This window comes from Marmota monax, unplaced genomic scaffold (genome assembly GCF_021218885.2).
Source record: "Marmota monax isolate L192 unplaced genomic scaffold, Marmota_monax_Labrador192_F-V1.1 WCK01_AAM20220418_F8-fsc00182, whole genome shotgun sequence".
NCBI classification, from domain to species: Eukaryota; Metazoa; Chordata; class Mammalia; order Rodentia; family Sciuridae; genus Marmota; species Marmota monax.
The window spans coordinates 2,930,833-2,950,208 of record NW_026693043.1 but is presented as its reverse complement, the minus strand read 5'-3'; the positions used below and the strand labels follow the sequence as shown (position 1 = coordinate 2,950,208).

Below are 19,376 nucleotides of genomic sequence, written 5' to 3'. Positions count from 1 at the left end.
AATATGTTTGGAAATATTGCATGGGACACATTTATATTATTTTTTCTCATTGCTCATATGAAATTCAACTTTAGCTAGACAGCCTATATTTTTGCTTACTGAATCTGGCAATCCTGTTTAGAGCAAAGACTAACATTTTCTCTAGATCTGAGGATATGTGACAAAGGGCTGGATGTACAGTCAGTACCCAAATAAAAATCAGTTGTCTTATTCCTTTAAGGAAGGTAGATAGTGAAAATCTTCTTCTTCTGAAGGTAATTACAGTGAGTAATTTGTTCTAGTTCTAATCAAATATGATGTGATCTGAAGGAAGGGATGATCTTCCAGGAAATGGTGGTATTTTCAAAATGACTCCTAAAATGTCAGATTAGGAGAAAAGAGACTCTAAGCCCTAGAAACTTTTTTTTTCTCTGAAGGATAGGGTTATGAAAATTTATCTGTTAGTACCTTACATTCCAAATCTGAGTCTTAAATAAGGCATTGGTATTGTATATTGGTAATGGAAGGAAACAACTTATTCGAACCTCAATTACATGGGTAATTAATCATGGAAATATAATCCCCAATAGTATTTTTCTGTCTAGAACTTTGCTATTAATGAACATTATGACTGCAAATTCCAGGGACTGCCGTGAAATCTTAAAACTGATGAAATGATTTGATTTGAATATTAAGAAAGCACGGTCATTTTCAAATACTACCCAACCTGAGTGGGTCATTTTCTATTTTTCAACAGCAAGTATTACTTTTGGGAGCTTGAAAATGCTCAGCTACCTGGAATTGGCTGATGAATGTCCTACAATTAACAGAGTACTACATATAAAAGGTTGTAACTACTTTACACCATTTTATTTATTTATTTATTTTTCATATTTGATTTTCACAGCCAGAAGTCTTATGTCTTGTATAAATGGGGCCTATTACTTGCAGGAGGATGGGGAGTCAGAGATGAGATTATCTCCCCTGCTTTAGGTGGGCTGCTACAGCAGAAGGAGGTAACAGAAGTGGGTTAGATTAGATGGCTCCAAAGATCTTTTCTAAGACTGCAGATGGTGCACATCATTAAAACAAAAGGTATTAAATTCTTATTTGTTTTGAGTAGGTGGGAAGATTTACTTGTTTGTTCTAAGTAATATCCAAGTGGAGAACAAATTAACTGAATGATTTATCAGTGAGGAAAATGGTACAGCTTTCCTTTCTTTAAAATTTTTTTTGTGTGTGGTGCTGGGGATTGAGCCCAGGGCCTTATGTATGCAAGGCAAGCACTCTACCAACTAAGCTATATCCCCAGCCCTTCCTTTCTTTAAAATACAGCAACTTTTCTATTATCCTACCTAGTTTATCAACTGATTTCATCAACCAATGAACAATTTTCAAATCATGTAAGTAAATTAAAATATATTTAATAAAATTACAGTCAACATATTTTAAATACTTTGTTCTAAAAAATTTCATAAATGCACAAAAATAGAAAGAATAGTATAATGAGTCCCTCATGCACTTATCACCCAGCCTCAGCATCTGCCACTGTACTGTTTTGTGAGTTTCATCTACAGCTACCACTATTTTTCCTAGGGTTTTAAATGGATTCATTAATTAATTTTCGGTGCTAGGGATGGACCCCATGGCCTTGGGCATGCTGAACATGTGCTCTACCACCGTGTTATACCCCCAGTCCTTCTAGAGTCTTTAAAAACAAATGCCAAACACTATGTCATTTCACCCTCAAATACTTAAGTCTGTATCTCTAACTGATAAGGGCATTTTTAATATGACCACCCTACTCTTAGGACATACAGCGAAATGAACAATAATTGCTTGATATAATTTAGCAGCTAATATATAATCAATTTTCTATAGTAGCTCCCCAAATACAGTTGGTTTACTCTGATCAGGATCCAAACAATTCTATATATTGGAATTGGTTGGGTTCTTAAGTCTCACTTATAATGAGCAACATTTGATAGTTTTTTGCTGGACAATTTAGAAAATATTTTAATATTTCAGAGAATCTTGAGATACTTCATATAATAAAATTTCTCTATATATGAATTATGTATATACTATACATAACTTCTTATTTCTTAACCAATAATATTTAATTTTAAGTTGACAAATTTAAAATATTGTCTATATTTATGGGGTAACAATGTGGTGTTTTCACCTATGTGTATCTGTAGAAAGATTGAGAGCTGGGGGTGTAGCTTAGTGGTAGAGTGCTTACCTGGCATATGTGAGGCACTGGGTTTGAGCTTCAGCACCACATAAAAATAAAGGTAAATTTATAAGAATATTATATTGAGCTTCACCAACTTATCTTTTTATGGTGAGAATGCTAAGTATATTCTTGTAGCAATGTTCCAAGTAATGCACAACAAAACTAAACTAAAACCTTTGTCATATAGCTTCTTTCAGAAAATGTGTAAAAGACTTAAATTTCGTTGGCTTTACTGTAAAAATGTTTTAGCTAAAATTTTTCAATTTAAAATAAATGTCCAAAATACTATGCAAAGCCAAGACTGTCTATTAAAGAAATCACCATAAAAATTTGTAGATATTTCCACTGCAAGTTTGTGTGTGTGTGTGTGTGTGTGTGTGTACACGCGCACGCGCACCTCAGCACTGGAGACGTAACCCAGGGCTGTGTGCATGGTAGGCAAGTGCTCTACCACTGAGCTACATGCCCAGCTCAAGACCACTGATCATAAGTGTCCTCAGCATTTGGACCACACACAGTAACTATGTGCTGATTAAAATGTCAATTTTTTGTGTCAATCATTTCACAATATTAATGTATATAAAGTCATGTTACTGTACTAATTGAGTATATACAATTTTCATTTGTCAATTATACCTCAATAAAGATGGATTTGTGTTGTTTTGTTTGTTTGTGTGTTTTTGCTACCAGGGATTAAACTTAGGGGCATTTAACCCCTGAGCCACATCCCCAGCCCTTCTTATTTTTTGTTTTCAGACAGGATCTTGCTAGGTTGCTCAGGACCTCACTAAGTTGCTGAGGATGGCCTTGAACTTGCAATCTTTTTGCCTCAGCTTCCTGAGCCTCTGGGATTACAGGTACACCACCAAGCCCCTCTTTAAGATGGAAAAAATTTAAATTAAAACAAAACTATATGTTTTTATTTCTGATAGGACTAGTCCTCTGCCTTCCTTTATTTTTACTCTTCTTTTTCAAGGTCTCTCTGAGTACTTTAGGGTAGATATATCTCTATTTTCAGAACTTTGTGGAAGGTCAAAATAAATCACTGGAAAAGCTGCTGCAAGTGAAAAGAGATTTTAATTATACATGTGCACAGGTATACATACACATGATAGTCCCCCCTTGTCTGCAGTTTGGCTGTCTGTGGTTTCAGTTATCTACATTCAACCAACATCTGAAAATATTAATTGGAAAATTCCAGAAATAAACAATTTATGAGTTTTAAATTGTGCACTGTTCTGAATTGTGTGATGAAATCTCATTTCATCACGTTCCATTCAGCCCAAGATGAAAATCATCCCTTTGTCCAATGTATCCATACCATATATGTTCCCTGACTGTTAATCATTTAGTGACCACCTTGGTTATAAGATCTGTTACAGGGCTTGTGTGCAAGTAACTCTCACTTAGTAGCCTGATACTAAGTAACAATACCTACATCATTCACCTCACTTCATCTCATCATATAGGCACATTATCAACAGAAGAAGGGTGAGCATAGTACAATAAGATATTTTGAGACATGAGGATGTGTTTGTCAACTCAAACTGTCTTAACTTCATTGTTCAGGGCTTTTATGGAGGTTTCATTATATTGACTTGATTGATCAAATCATTGGCCATTATTGATTGATTTAGTCTTCAGCCTATCACCCCTATGTGGAGTTGGGAGATGGGGCTAATATGTCCAATCTTCTAATCAAGACTTGGACTTGCTGATGATTAGCCCTCTCAGCCAGGAATAAGAAAATAAACTTCTCTTCTTATTTGATTACCATGGTCACCAGTCTCTTAATTGCAATCATGGAGTCTACATGATGTAAATATCTATTTATAATTAAATATGGAAAGACTATTTAATCAAAGCTATGTAAATAAAACCAAAGAATTGATTATGTACCCATGAACTTATACTATGAAATTAGAGTTATAAAAAGCAGAAAAAATATTGAGAATAACTGTATTCAACAATCAATAATCAGTATATGGTGTGGCTCTAATATTAATTTTTAAGTACTAGTTTATGAAAATAATTGGTGAAAGCTCTAACCTGATGTTTTCAGGCAACATCTACTCTAATTTTTCTCATGTGTGTCAGCTGAATGTTTCCCCTTCCTCTGTATGCCCCATAAAGTTCTTGTCACATCATCTGTTCTAATAGGTCACTCTTTTGTAAAATCCTTTATGATTTGTAGAAATATTCTTAGTCTTGACATTAGTCATTGTAAAAAGTCCTTGTGAATCAATTCACAGATTGATTAACACTTATAATCAAATAAGGTCTTTTTTGCTTCAACATTCTCTACAACATGCCTGGAAATGACTTCTGTCATTCAGAAGTCCTGTAGCTTGGTGTCTCCGCCTGACTACATATATTGAGGAATCAGCCCTTTTTTGTTGTGCCGCTATGTTCCTTGTTCTGTTTATACTATGATGAAGAGGTCATGAGGAAAAGGGCTATATTTGTGTTCTTTGGGTAGAAAGAATCATTTTTCTGTCCATCTCAACTGTGTCTCAATAAACCACCTCATGTAAGCCACAAAGCTTTCAGGCTGTTAAAGTAAGTCCTCAGGCTCTGGAGTAAATCTTTCCTTTGGCATCTTAAACCAGTATATGGACTTTTGAGTTGGATCTGGGTTATCTACTTCAGCTTCCTGGGAAGGACATTGACTTAGATTTTATTAGGGTCCTCCCAACTTTTAGGCTGCTTGAGGAAGAAATTCTCCATTAAGCAACATTTTGGGTGTGAAAGTAACGTCTTGATCCATGCAAGGGTCCCCATTGCCTTCTTGTTGCCCCCAAGGAGTGAATTTGGACACTCAGATTAGTATTCAAGCAGATGATGGATACTTTATTGCACAGAACCAGGGGTCTTACAACACTTCCATGTGTTATTAAAGAGCTATGTGGGCTGCAATGACTAGGCCCTTTCATTATTTTATCCCTCAATGTATGTTTAAAAAAAAGATTAACAGAGTGTTTGGGGGAAAAGAAACTGGTAAGTTCTAAAAAATCTAATTTTAAAACAAATTTTCTGCTGTCTCCTGTGAAGCTTCCAGAATTAAAAAAAAAAAGTAAAATGTACAACTTAGATGATATCTGGTGAACTCTGTTCTGCACAGCCTGCCTCTTTATTGAAACCTTCAGCAGTATCATAACAGACTCACTGAAATATCCGTTAATGAAAAGCTGGACAGCAAGAATGAAGTAATAAGGACATTTTATCTCTTTGGCAATTTTCTAATGAAAAAAAAAGGAAAGCATGTTCATTTTAATTGATGAAAGAAACACGGATTTCATGAAGTCGAAAAGGCAGATAAACACTACTGGTGCAAACAGCATTTTGATTAGAGGTGTTGAGCATCGCTTCATTGGAACATTGAATTAGGTTTCTTGTAATTATCCATTTTCATTTCCCAGGATTAGCATCATTTTTAATTTATAATAGAAAATTTCTAACTATGGTCACAATGCGGACATGGACTTGGTGCTCAATAAGTTATTCTTGAATGGATGAATAAAAGATGCTGCATTATCCTTTCCTGCAAGAATTTATGATCTGGTTGGGAACAGAAGGCAGATACACACACACACACAAATAAATGATGCTTCCTATCATTTTATTCATTGTTAATCATTCACTGTTACATTATTCTCTATTAATTTTGTGGTGTTTATGAGAAGTCCTAAAGGTGGTCAAAGGTGCTTTTTTCTGCACCAGAACATGTCCACATCTTCCAATGTTCCAGTCTCAGATTTGCCTCCCTATATAATACTCGCTGTTCACTCTGCCTGTGTGAACACTGGTGTTCCTCAGTAATTGAATACTCCCTAAACATTTGTTTCCTAGTCACCCCAGCAGAAATCTCATTTTCTCCTGGAAGTCCTCCATGATTGCCTTGGCTAGGTTATCTAATCCTCTATATGCTCCAGAGCAACATTTAGAATTACACTTTTGACTATTCTTCCTCGATCTGTTCCCTGATGGGGCATGAGCCCCATGAGAGTAAGGGCAGCTCCCATCTTCTTCTCTTCCCCAGGGCTCAGCATAGCAAGTGTTCAACAAATGCTGATCTAAGAAACAGACATTGAATTAGTCCGTTTTCTATTACTAAAACAAAATACCAGAGGCTGGGTAATTTATAAAGGAAAGACATTTGTTTTGACTCACAGTTCCAGGAGTCTAACAGCATGGCATTGGAATCTGCCTGGCTTCTGATGAGGACTACATGTTACTCCATGTGTGGTAGAAAAGTGAAAGGGAAGCACCTGTTTTCCCTACTACCAAGGTTTGTTCTAATTTAACTCATTTTTTTATTTTACCTCAGAGAGTAACTGATTACCTTTGTCTGGGAAATAATGCCATGTGCGAGTGAGTTTTCTCCAAGCACTATGGAATAGTGGCCCCTCTCTTGCCTTTGTTGCCAGTGGACATGGAAAAGGGATAGTCAGTTTGCCTTAGACTCAAACTCTTAGATTCCTAGTCCCCTGTCTGACTTCACATTGCTGAGACTAAGCAAAAGAGATTTCAAATAGATCCTATAAGAATCCTCTCCATCTACCCCAACCCATTTGACATGTGATTCACTTGCAGGCTAGGTGAGGGAACACAGTGCTTATCACTAAAGAGCTCATAGATTCAGGGCTCCCGGGCAAAGGAGGACCAGTTACAGCATGGCGAGGAAGAAGTCAGCACAGGTTGTCTTTAGGGTGAGGCAACTTCACTCCTTGCAGTGGGGACATGGGGTGGGGCTCAGGGTTCAGGCACAGGGAGTACAAGTTTCTAGAATCTAAGTCACAGCTGGACCAAAACTTTTTCTGCTATAACTTTTTAACCAAGAAGTACCCCAATTCTCTCTTTGCCTGAGGGCAACAGAAGCTCGGGATTCCTTGGTAGGAGGTGGGTGCAGGGAGTGGGATAGTGTGGAAGAGGCAGAGGTTTACTCTAAGTTCTTATCAAATCAGCAATTCCCTGTAGCCAGTCTTTCCCAGATTCACAGCTTCCCCAAACTGAATGGAAGCACTTCACCCAATTTTTGAATTTCTTTTCTCGTACTGGGTATTAAACCCAGGGCACTCTACCACTGAGCCACTTCCCCAGCCCTTTTCACATTTTTTTTTTTTATTTTGATACAGTGTCTTGCTAAGTTGGCCAGGCTATACTTGAACTTGTGATCCTCCTTCCTCAGCCTCCTGAGTCACTGAGATTACAGGCATGCACCACCACACCTGGTTTTATTTATTTATTTATTTGATTTTTTGGTACCAGGGCTGAAACCCAGCGGTGCTTTACCACTAAGCCACATCCCCAGCCTTTTAAATTTTTTTATTTTGAGACAGGATCTCACCATGTTGCTTAGGGCTTTGCTAAGTTGCTGGGGCTGGCCTCAGTCTTGGGATCCTCCTGCCTCAACCTCCCCAGTCACTGGGATTACAGGTGTGTGCTGCCCCACCCAGATCACCCAATTATTTCTCAAAAAGCCATCTTACCTTGCTTCTTCCCACTTTTAGTTCTCAGAGATGGCTTTCTTATTGCTCTGAAGAAATATGCCCCTGTTTTACCTGGAGCCACCTCAATTTGAGCGACCTATAACCCCATTGAATTGCACCTGTTTGGAAAAGCCAGAGCCCTCAGACCCACATCCCAGGATTACTCGGGCATGTTACCCATTGAAGGCCTCTGCCCTGCCACCACCACCTCCTGGGTACAGCCTCAACAGCTTCCAATGCTGCGGGTCTGACTTACTGGGTTGTTTAACCTTCAGTTGTTTTTTTTTTTTTTTTTCTTTTACCTTTTGCAGTGCTGGGGATGGAACCCAGGACCTTGAGCATGCTAGGCCAGCCTCCTATAGCTGAGCTACACCCCCACAGCTTGCTGTTTGGATTACTGACAAAGGTTGGGAAATTTAAGTGTCTTAAGGTTGCTACATTTGCAACGCTAAGGAGGAGCCTCAGTTAATTGCACAGGGAATGGGTTAGGAAGTAGGTGTTTGGAAGGAGGCTGAGGTAGACTGGGAATCCCACCCACATATCTGCCATGAGTAATGGTAATCCTTTGTGGTGGATCAAATTGATTAGCAGAATCTTCCTTGTTGTAATAAATCTACTTTAATTATACATATTTATGGGGTTCAGTGTGATATTTTGATACATGGCTTTCTTTTTCTTTTCCTTTCGGGCTTTTTACTCACAACTAATTCATTTGCTTTCCTCCTTTGTAAAATGGTTCCTTGTAAGGTTGAACCGGATTCTTGCGAAAAGCAGTTAGCATAGTGACTGGTACCTGGAAAGCACTCAGTATTTGTAATTATTTGCTTTATGCCCAGGAATAATTGGGGAGCTGAAGGAACACAACCCGATCTGCAATCCTCCCTGCCCCCAAGCTCAGTTGCATATTAGGGAAGCTGATTGGGAAATACCATGCTGAAGGCCATGGGGTGGTGGCCCCGGGGGAGGGACTCTTTGAGGGCCCCTGTCACGTCTCCACCCGGGCCCCCGCCCTCCCCAGGCCTGAGCGGCGGATCTGCTGGCGGGGGCGGTGGCCCAGCGCTCCAACCCGGCTTGCGCGTTGGCTGCCGGGCGGGCGGGGCTGTGCGACCGGGCACCCGGGGGCCGGCAATATAGCGGCTCAGCCCAAGGCGCTAGCGAGCGGGGGGCGACGTGCAGCGTGCGGGCGGGGGCAGAGGCCCAAACACCCGAGCAGCTGGTACCCGGAGCGCGCCGAGCGGGGCAAGCACCATGTGCAACAAATACGACGTGGTCGTGGTGGGGGGCGGAATTTCAGGTCAGTGGCCGCTGCGCGCGCTGGAACAGGTGGCCGCCAGGGTGAGGCGTAGGGTGGCGGCCGGGCGGAGGCTGATCCCGGAGTCTCGGACTCTTTGTGCACCGGCGGGGATCTAGCAGGTCCTGAGCTCTGTGAGGGAAGGATTTGGCACGCCCTTGCACACAGTCCGGGACTGGAAGCCTGTTAAGGCTCTGGCCCAGGCTTTGAACTCCTGTTGCAGAAGACTGCCAGGCCTGAGCTGGCTGCAGTTTTCGAAGGGAGGGGAAATGGGGCTGGGAGGTGGGAGACACCTGTTGGGCGTTGCCGCAAAGATCAGTCATTTGTTTCAGTTTGACTTATCCCCAACCCTCGTATGGAGCAGGCAAGCACCACAACGTATTGTTATCTTGGAATTGGGAAAACGACCTTGAACAGGAAGGGGGGTAGGCCTGGGGCCTATGGATTGTCAAAGACCTTTCAGATTCCCCAGATTCTCTGTGGTTCCCTGATCGTCCTGGGTCTACCTGAGCCTGCAGGGCCTCCTTGGCAAATGCCTCTTCTCTCATAACCCCTCCCCTGCTTCTTTCCCCTCACCCAGGGTGGCCAAGCTGCAACTGGGCTCTCTGGCCTAGCCCATATTTGGCAAAGATGGGGATAGAGGCTGCCCCTTAGGCCACAGGGAGGCTGTGCACACAGGAAGAACCCCCAAACACAGAAGACAGGTGGGATGGAGTCAGTGGAGGAATGTACCCTCTTAGGAGGGGCGGGTGTCAGTGGAAATAAGCAATGCTCTCAGCCCAGCTAGTTTAACAGACTCCTCCCATCTCGGGTGGTTTGACTTAACTTTCATGGCCTCCTGGTATTTAAGTAACAATTAGGATGCCTCAGGAACTCAAAGATATGTGGTCTCACCAGATCTCAAGTAATCTTGCTCCTTGTGAGGAGGCAGGGCAGAGGTGACCAGACTCTTGTACCTGGAGAATAAATCCATGGTTGGATATTGGGTGCTGCCCTCCTCACCTTTGGGTCAGATCTCAGGCTACCACTTCTGTCTAGCCAGCCCTGAAAAAACTCCCATGCCAGGCTGAGGGCCTGGTGATAGAGGTACATGAGGCCACAAACACAGCATGCTGAGATCATTGAAGCTGTGCATAGATTCAGTGTTCTTTGGGTATTTTTGACATCTTCTCTTCCAGAGGAATTTAGACTCTTAGAAATAGGTTTTAGAAAATATTACTAAGAGTCTCTTAATGTTTCCTTGCACAGCATCTCATCTTTTTTTAAAAATATTTTTTAGTTGTCAATGGACCTTTATTTATTTATTTATTTATATGTGGAGCTGAGAATAGAACCCAGAGCCTCACACATGCTAGGTAAGCGCTGTACCACTAAGCCACCACCCCAGCCTCTATCTTACAGAAACTGAATGTTCTATTTCTAGGTCTCTGAAGTCCTTTTCTTACCCACTGTAAGCTTCATGGGTTATATTGCCCTTTCTGATTCATACTACAGATCTTCAAGCTCACTCAAAGTATTCCTGTTAGACTCATACAGGAGACATAGATTAGAGTTTAGCTGTTTTTTACAAGTAGTAAATCTCTACATTCACCCCCGAACTCTGATCAAAACCAGGGACTAATGAATAGACATGTCTTTTGTTGACAACATTATATGGAATGGCCATTGTTCTAAGAATCAAAGAAGTGGAGTTTCAAGGCTCTGCCTTACTCAATTTTTTTTATCTGCTCCATGGGGATAACACCAGTTAGTTATAGCTAGATTTTAGGATCATCATGAAGGGCAAATGAAATACTGTGTGATTAATAGCAATGCAAAGTCTAAAATATGGCACAAGGCTCCATATGAGTTTTACACACTTATTCAGACAATACACATTAGGGGAGGCTCTAGTAGGGGATTAATAAATGGATCATGCTGTTTTTGTCCTGGAAGACTTGTCAATGTAAGAAAAGAGAAGAGATACCCAAATAAGGAAAATATAAGGTATTAGAGTTTGACAGGAGAAATGACTTCTGGTATTATATTGCACAGTAGGGTGACTATGGATAATGATAATTCACTGTATATTTCAGAAAGTTATAAGAAAGGATTTTGAATGCGTTCATCACCAATAAATAATAAATGTTTGGGGAGATAAATAGGCTTCCCCGATTTGGACATTACACAATGCATACCTGTGGCAAGATAATAAGTTATATCTCATAAATATGTAAATTATATGTGTCAATTAAAAACGATTTTAAAAGACACTAAAGGTAGAAGAAGGTTGTACATACTGCAGGAGGGGTCCATTCATTATTTAGACATTCAATGAAGATTTATTCCCTGTCCTACATCCTGTCCCGTATAAAATAAAAGATGAGTAATACTGGGTCATTGCTCCTGAGTGAATGTGGGACACAGGGTCATGGATAACTAATTCTAATGACTTATGATAGGTGCTTTTAGTAGCATATTAAAAGTTCTAGAGAGCCGGGCATGGTGGCGCATGCCTATAATCCCAGCAGCTCGGGAAGCTGAGGCAGGAGGACATGAGTTCAAAGCCAGCCTCAGCAATTTAGCAAGGCTCTCAGCAACTCAGCAAAACTCTATTTCTAAGTAAAATATAAAAAAGGGCTGGGGATGTGGCTCAGTGATTAAGCAACCCTGGATTCGATCCCTGGTACAAAAAATTAGGGAAGGTGATTGGAGGGAACATCAAACTAAGAAAATCTGGGAAGACTTCACAGAGGAGGTGACAGTGAAGAGACTCTTAAGATAATGAAAATGAATTCACCAGGATACTAGATGACAAAAGCATTTTAATCTAAAGAATGGTGTGTATACAATTAAAAATATGCAAAAAAAAACATGCTAACATGTTTAGGAAACTTTAAGAATTTCAGTGTGGAGAGTTGAAGGGTCTGGCTGGAGACAAAACTAAAAAGATTAATGGAACGAATTATGGTGAAGCTTGAATGTCATCTCCCCAAATTTTAGTTCTTTCTGTGTTCATCAGAGAGCACTGATTTTTTAAACTTTATTTTATTCATTTATTTATATGTGGTGCTGAGGATTGAACCCAGTGTGTCACACGTGCTAGGCAAGCACACTACCACTGAGCCCCCACCTCAGTCCCTACACTGATGATTTTTTTATTCACAAAGAAATATGCACACAATGGCTGGGAATATGGGGATGGTGTTGGCAAAAAAGGGGGAAGTGAAGAGGAGAGAGGGCAAGTTTGGGAAAAAAACAGAATATCCAGAGTTGGAGGTGCTGGGAAGCCACTGAAGAAGAGAATTCTAGCAATTAGAAGTGTGAGAAAGAATGTGGGGTTACAGATGTATCTGACAGAGAAGTTTTAGTTGAAGCCACTAAATGGACAAAATGGCCAAAACTAAGAACGGAGAGTGTAGAATTTTAGAATTAGTAGATGATTGACACAATAATCCATGTTTAAAAGTCTCTGGATTCCACTCTGGTTTTTAAACTTTGTTAATAATTAAACTTGGGACCTTCTGATAATTCCCTGATAATTTTTAAAGGTGTCAGCAAATTTTAATCACTCCCTTTGGGATAAACAGAGATATACTAGGAGTATAGCTAGTTAATTTATAACTTTCTTTTTTTAATTATTTAAAAAATTCCAAGACATTTTACAATACTTAAAAAAAAAAAGAAATGTGCATGGTATGTAAATGAATCCCTGCTGTAGTCTCTTCCATCATGTCAGGGGCAGATCATGTCTGGAAACTTGGCAGAACAAATAGCATCTCCCATGCGGAGCTGGCCAGCTGCATGCCTCTATCTTAAGTCTCAGTTTTAGTGTTTGGGTTGGTGGAACCATGGGAACTATCTTTTGCAACTCTGGAATGGATCTTGCTCAATCCACAAAATAAAAGCTAAGAAGCTTAGCAACTTAAAACAGAAATGAGAATTTTTTTGGCAGGGGCAGGCTTGGGAGAGGAGATACAGCCATCTGAGGGTGGCAGACACTCATTTGATTCTTGGAAGTGTCCAACCTAGCCTTCTAAATGGTAATAAACACCTGGCAGGTGATCTTTATGGCCAGGAGAGCAAACCCTGTTGCTAGTTGATGGGACTAGTCTGGGCCAGAAGCATAAGAGATAGTTCATGAGGGATCATGAGTTCAGGGACACTACGGGCAGATGTAGCCTGGATGTTGATGGCTAAAAGTCCTCCTAACATTTTTTTAATATCTTTTTTTAGTTGTGGGTGGAAACAATACCTTTATTTTATTTACTTATCTTTATGTGGTGCTGAGGATTGAACCCAGGGTCTTACACTTGCAAGGCAAGGGCTCTACCACTGAGCCACAACCATAGCCCTCCCTGTCACCTTTGGTGAAGAAGAATGGAAAACTTCTCTGGGCTCCTTTAACTCACAGAATGTTCTAAAAAGTAACATTTGTACTCATGTGCTTGCAAATTTTTATATCCCAGTCAAGGAGAGAACAGAGGGGCAATAAAACAATGTTGAATCAGCATAGGCTTCAGTGTCACACAGAATGACAGTGAATCCCATTTCCTGTGTTTAAATATTGTGTAACCCAATAAGTTATATAATTTGTCCTTCTGTTGCCTCAGCTCCTTTTTACTAGAAGTTTTAATAATCTATAATGAATATGCAAAAACATTCAAATCAGAAATACTTTAGCATGTTCAACATGAAATCAATACTAATCAGTGAGTACAAAAGGTTAAAGACCTCCTCATTGAACAAAACACAAGAGAAAGAGTATATTTCTAAAAAAAAATCAAGAAAGTTGTTAAAGAAAATGTTTAAGTCAACAATGATTTTATTTATTTATTTTTTGGTCCTGAGTATGGAATCCAGGGCTTCACACAAGCACTCTTCCACTGAGCCATACCTTTAACCCTCACCTCTTCTTTAAAATGGGATTCATAAATGCCTTCCTGGTGGGCCTGTTTCAACAATTAGAAAGAATGCATGTGAGGCTGGCACGGTGGCACACACCTGTCACCCCAGCTACTAGGGAGGCTGAGGAAGGAGGATCACAATTTGGAGGCCAGCCTGGGCAACTTAGGGAAACCCTGTCTCAAAATACAAAAATGAAAAAAGAGCTGAGATGTAGCCCTGTGCTCGCCTAGCATGCATGAGGCCCTGAATTTGAGCCCTAGTACTGTTGAAAGAAATAAGAAATGCATGTGAAGGACTGTAAATGGTGGTCTCTATAGCTTTGGTTTGGGTTGCTTTATGCTTCTTTTGAAAAATAAATACTTGTTTTTCTTCTAGAGTTTTGTTTTTTAGAACAATTTAAATATGTAATTCTTATGATATAGATTCCATTATGCTATAAAGTTCTATAAAATTATCATGTATATACAATAGTAACAATAATTTGAAAACATCTTTTTAAAAAAAGATTTGTGGTACTGAGCATTGAACCCAGGGCTGCTCTACCACTGAGCTATGTCCCCATTCAGTTTCCTCCTCCTCCTCCTCCTCCTCCTCCTTATCCTCCTCCTCCTCCTCCTCCTTCTTCTCTTCTTCTTCTTCCATTTGAAACAGGGCCTCACTAAATTGCAGAGTCTGGCCTTGAACTTGTGATCCTCCTGCCTGAGCCTTTCTAGCCTCTAGGATTACAGGCATGTACCACTGGGTGTAGCTTTTTTTTTCTATTTTCTATACATTTTATTTTTAAAAATATAATTTTAATTTTACAAATTTACCAGGCCCCATGTGTCATAGTTCAATATGTGTATGCAGTGTGTGATGATCAAATCAGGGTAGTTACATTTCCCTCTCATTATTATTTTGTGTTTGGAGCCTTCAAGCTCCTCTTCTCTAGCCATTTGCAAAATATTTAATAGCTTTAAAAATATCTTTCATTAGTGAGAATTCTACATTTGCCTTATCTCACATTAGACAGATTAATCTTTTTATTTTTAATTGACACATAATAATTGTGCATATTTAAGGAGCATAGTGTGATAATTTTATATATATGTGTGTGTGTGTATATATATATACACACACACACACACAAAGTATAACCACATTAGAATAATTAGCCTTTCCCTCTGCTTTAACACTTAGCATTTCATTGTGTTAGGAGCCTTCAAACACCTATCTTCAAGTTCTTTATTTATTATATATAACCATATGTAATAATCATTGTAATCTATAATTACCCTGCTATGTTAGATATCATTACAACTTATTCTTCCTTTGTAACTGTCTTTTTCTACTCCTTGTCTGACCTCTCTCTATCCCCCTCCTCCCTTCTCTTGCCAGCCTCTAGTGACCACTGTTCTACTCTCTTCTGTGAGACCAACATTTTAGCTTCCACATATGAGTGGAATATTTGTCTTTCTGAGCCTGGCTGATTCTCCTTAACAAAATGTCCTCCAGTTTAATCTCTGGAAACAAAAACAGGTTTTCCTTTATAACCATTTCTTCCTTTTCTTCAAACAATATTTTTTTCTGGATGTGAGACATATATGAGGTGGCAACAGGTAGCAGGGTATACACTGTAGGTGTCAGAAGGGACCTGCACAGTTTCAGCCTCATCCTGCCCCAGCCCATCTTTTATTTTCCCCAAGGAAGAGTCTGAGGAGCTCAGGCTTACCTTGGGCGCTGGACCCATTGGGTTCTTCATCAGGAGAAATTTTGGAAGCCCTAGATCTGTACTTCAGTGTCATCCCAACCTGGCAGTTCTTCCAACTCTGGCCTGGTAATCATTTCAGCCACCCAACTCCTGTCTTAATTATAATAGAAAATAAGTGCATTAATATTAATAATATTATTTAATATTAAATAATAAAAGGAGGAAGCCTATCAAGCATTGTCTAAATGCTGAGCAAGCTGTTGGGAGGTTGACTTTCCATGGCAGCTCTGTAAGAGTCTGGAATGAAAACTCCTTGTTCTTCTGCTTGAGTTTCACACCAAGGGCCCATTGGTGAGTGGAGCCAGTCAGGCTATGTGGACAGAGCCAGGTGCTGCTAGAGCCACAATTCTGGGTCTTTGTGTATTCTCAGAAGTCACCAGGGTAGGCTTAAGACATGGGTGAGCCATTAACAATAATAAGAATTCCCTTCCCCACTGGCGGGTGCTGAGGTCTGAGTTCCCTGCCATGCAGGGGCAGTAGAGCACAGAGGTTAAGAGTGTGGTGTCTATTGTGATTCTACCACTAACTACTTAGGCAAAATGGTTAACTTTCCCATGCCTTCATTCTCTCATGTAGCAAATGGGGATAACAATAGTATCTGTATATCATAAAGTGGTTGATAGGGTTAAAAGAGCTTAGAACAGTGTCTGGCATCTGTAAAGCACACAATAGACATTGGCTGCTTTTATTAATTAGGCTGACAAAATGGCCACTTACCCACTTGTGGGTTGAAGACATGGTTTTTGGCTGTGTGCATATGTGTGCTCTCTCTCTCTCTCTCTCTCTCTCTCTCTCTCTCTCTCTCTCTCTCTCTCTCACACACACACACACACACACACATACACACACACACACTCAGGGAATATTATCCTGTAGTGGGATGCTGCTTCCAAGCCCTGCTTTCTTGGCTAATATATGATTTACTAACACAGATGATGTAAGCAACCCTGCCACTAAATAAAAAAGCTTGAACTCTCTCTCTCTCTTTTTTTTTTTTTTTTGCAGTGCTGAGGATTTGAGCCAGGGCCTTGCACATGTTAGGCAAGCACTCTACCACTGAGCCACATCCCCAGTCCTCTTTACTTTTAAAGATATGTTTAAAAGATAAATATGACAGATACCGTAAATGAGTCTCCTGCTATACCGAGACTCATAATTGATTTGGTGTGTGGCAGATGTTAATGTTAGGATTACCCAATTGTTCTACCATTTAGCATCCATTTCCCTGTTTGGTTTCTTCTAATCCCAGTGAAAATGTCATTATGGAAGACGCTAGTTCTACTCTTTTAATGTTTGCCCATTACTAGTGCAGCCATTTCCTCTGCAAAGATAATTTAGAATTTGCTAGGGTGTCATTTGTTCACACTGACATGGCTGTAAAGACACACATGTTAGAAGATTTTAGTAGAGCAGTTACTTCATGCAACTAATCAAAGTTTATTTTAAAGGCTACAGCATATAACTTAATTGTTCCAATGATTCCTGAAGTTTTGACAATAAATACTCATGTGGCCTCTGGGTCAAAATTTTCCTGTGAACTTGAAGAGATAATTAAGTTTCTAAGTTATTTCTCTGAAATTTTGTGCCTCAGTAGCATTTCTATGTTCTGCTAACATAGTAAAGTTTATATAATATTGTATCATTGTCAACAGTATTTCTCAAAATATCAATAATGGCAAATAGCATATATTCTATTTCTAGTGTATTGGTACATTTCTTTATTTCTGTCAAGATTCAAACAAATAATGAAGCTATATTTGAATGATATATGTAGAATTAAAACTTCTCCAATTTAGACAGTATACAAAGTTAGTATATATTAAATTAGTACCAGTGACAAGATACTAGTATAATTGCAGATGTCAGTCAGCACCCAGAACAAATGGGAACGGGTACAGTTGCATGTGACCCTGTAAAAGAACTACTGTTAGCTTCACTTTCTCTTTGGATTTGATGAATGTTACAATCTTGGCAGGGTGCCATGTTTATCTCTCTATTATCCAGCCTGCCCTAGCCCCTAGAAACTGAATTAAACTGATAGAATCCCTTGATGATGATCCTGGGTCTCTTCACTCTCTGCACCAAGAGGAGATAAATCCTACAGTTGGAAAACTTTTGGAAGAATGGAGGATAGAGGATAACATAGATGTTTAATCCAAGGACTCGGGGGCCCTGGTACTTGAGTTTAAGGGCCCCTAAATATGCAGATTGGGCAAGTTACCTATTTATTCAGCCTCAGGATCCTTACTTATAATGTGGGAACATGGCCCTGGTGATAACTCCCAAATTATTCAATAAATGTTAACATTGTTAGTTTTATAAGTTACTGGGCACTATTTCACTGAGGGGACTCTGGAAACTTGGAAGATCAAATACACTTCTAGGTCCAAAAAAATGAGCCAAAATGAGAGGCCAATGCTCAGAGGTGTTGTATGTCTGAGGAACCACTGTTTTCATCCCTACAACAGAATGTTTTGGAGATTTGCTGATTAAACATGCAGCATTGCCATTTTGCACAGACCTTGAGTTTGTTAGGCTTAGCTTATTACTAGTCTGTCTGCATAAAAGTTACTTCCCCTAAGAGAAGGGTGTAATATAATATTCCTTCTTGATTTTGAACATCCAAGTAATCGTCTTCTTTTGAGCTAAAAGTGTTTTGTTTTGCTTAGAAAAATTACTGGTGTCTGAAGATAAAAGACATCTTTAGATTTTTACCTACTAGTTAAGATCACCTGGTCCTACTTTCATGTTCACAAACTGTATCCATGTTCAGCCCCCCCTTAGTCAGTTTGGTAAATAAGACATCATAGAAGGCCAAGATCCAGTTAGCAATGTTTCCAAAGTTAGCATGAAGGGAGCTGTAGAAGAAGAGTAAGACCAAGTGGAAACCTAAAATGCAGCAGAAGCCACAAGGCTAGGACACACAAAGAATAAGGAACAGTGGAAAATAGCATATCATGGAGTTCTGAATTGTGGGACCCAAGAGTTAAAAGACATCAGTGACAATCCCCAGAATTGGAGAAGTTCTTATCAAGGCAGTGGAATTAAATTAGTTAAGTAAGTTTGCAGTGCTGGGGATGGAATTCATGGCTTTGTATGTGCTAGGCAAGGGTCTTACACCAAGGAACACCCCCAGCCCCAAGAGAGTGGAATTTAGCAGTCCTAAAAAGCAGTCCAGGTTTGACTGAGTAGAGAAAGAAACAGAGGTTTAAAGATGGGAGGAAAACTGTAAGTCATAAGGCCAAAGACTCCAGTTAACAGATAATATTTATATTAATACAACAGTAGGAAGTCCCATCTGGTTAGAATAGAAGGATAAGGAGACATGAGTAATAAAGTTAGTAAAAGAAAGGCAGGATCAGAAAGTGAGATATTGAAAAGCAAATTGAAAAGTTCTTGTGGTTGGAAATAGGGAGCCACTGAAAATTTATGCTAATTTATGGGTGGTCAAGAGCCTGAACACCAAGGAAGCCAAGACATGGATAGAAATTCAGAAAAAGGTTCAAAGATGATCACCTGATTGTAGTGACTTGGTTACCCTTAGTGCCCAAAGAAGGTTTTAAGAGAAAGGGATGGGGTAGGGTGGAAGGAGGCAAGAATGGGGAGGAGAAGGTCTTCACTCACTTGGCTTTCTTCACCGTTTTACCGAGTGCCCATTCAGAAGAGAAATAATACAAACAATAATTAATGTTTTCGTTCTGAAGTTTTATAATGGGGATAGGAAGACTTAACTATGTTTAA

General features: G+C 39.7%; 1 protein-coding gene across 1 annotated transcript in view; it reads left to right on the top strand.

The window, feature by feature from the left end:
• The first annotated feature begins 8,850 nt into the window (after positions 1-8,850).
• Maob (monoamine oxidase B) overlaps positions 8,851-19,376 on the top strand; it is a 110,495-nt gene continuing 99,969 nt past the window's right edge. The window contains exon 1 of the mRNA XM_046453856.2: positions 8,851-9,001. Coding sequence (XP_046309812.1) covers positions 8,956-9,001 — 46 coding nt within the window. The 5' untranslated portion in view covers positions 8,851-8,955. The remainder of the gene's footprint in view (positions 9,002-19,376) is intronic.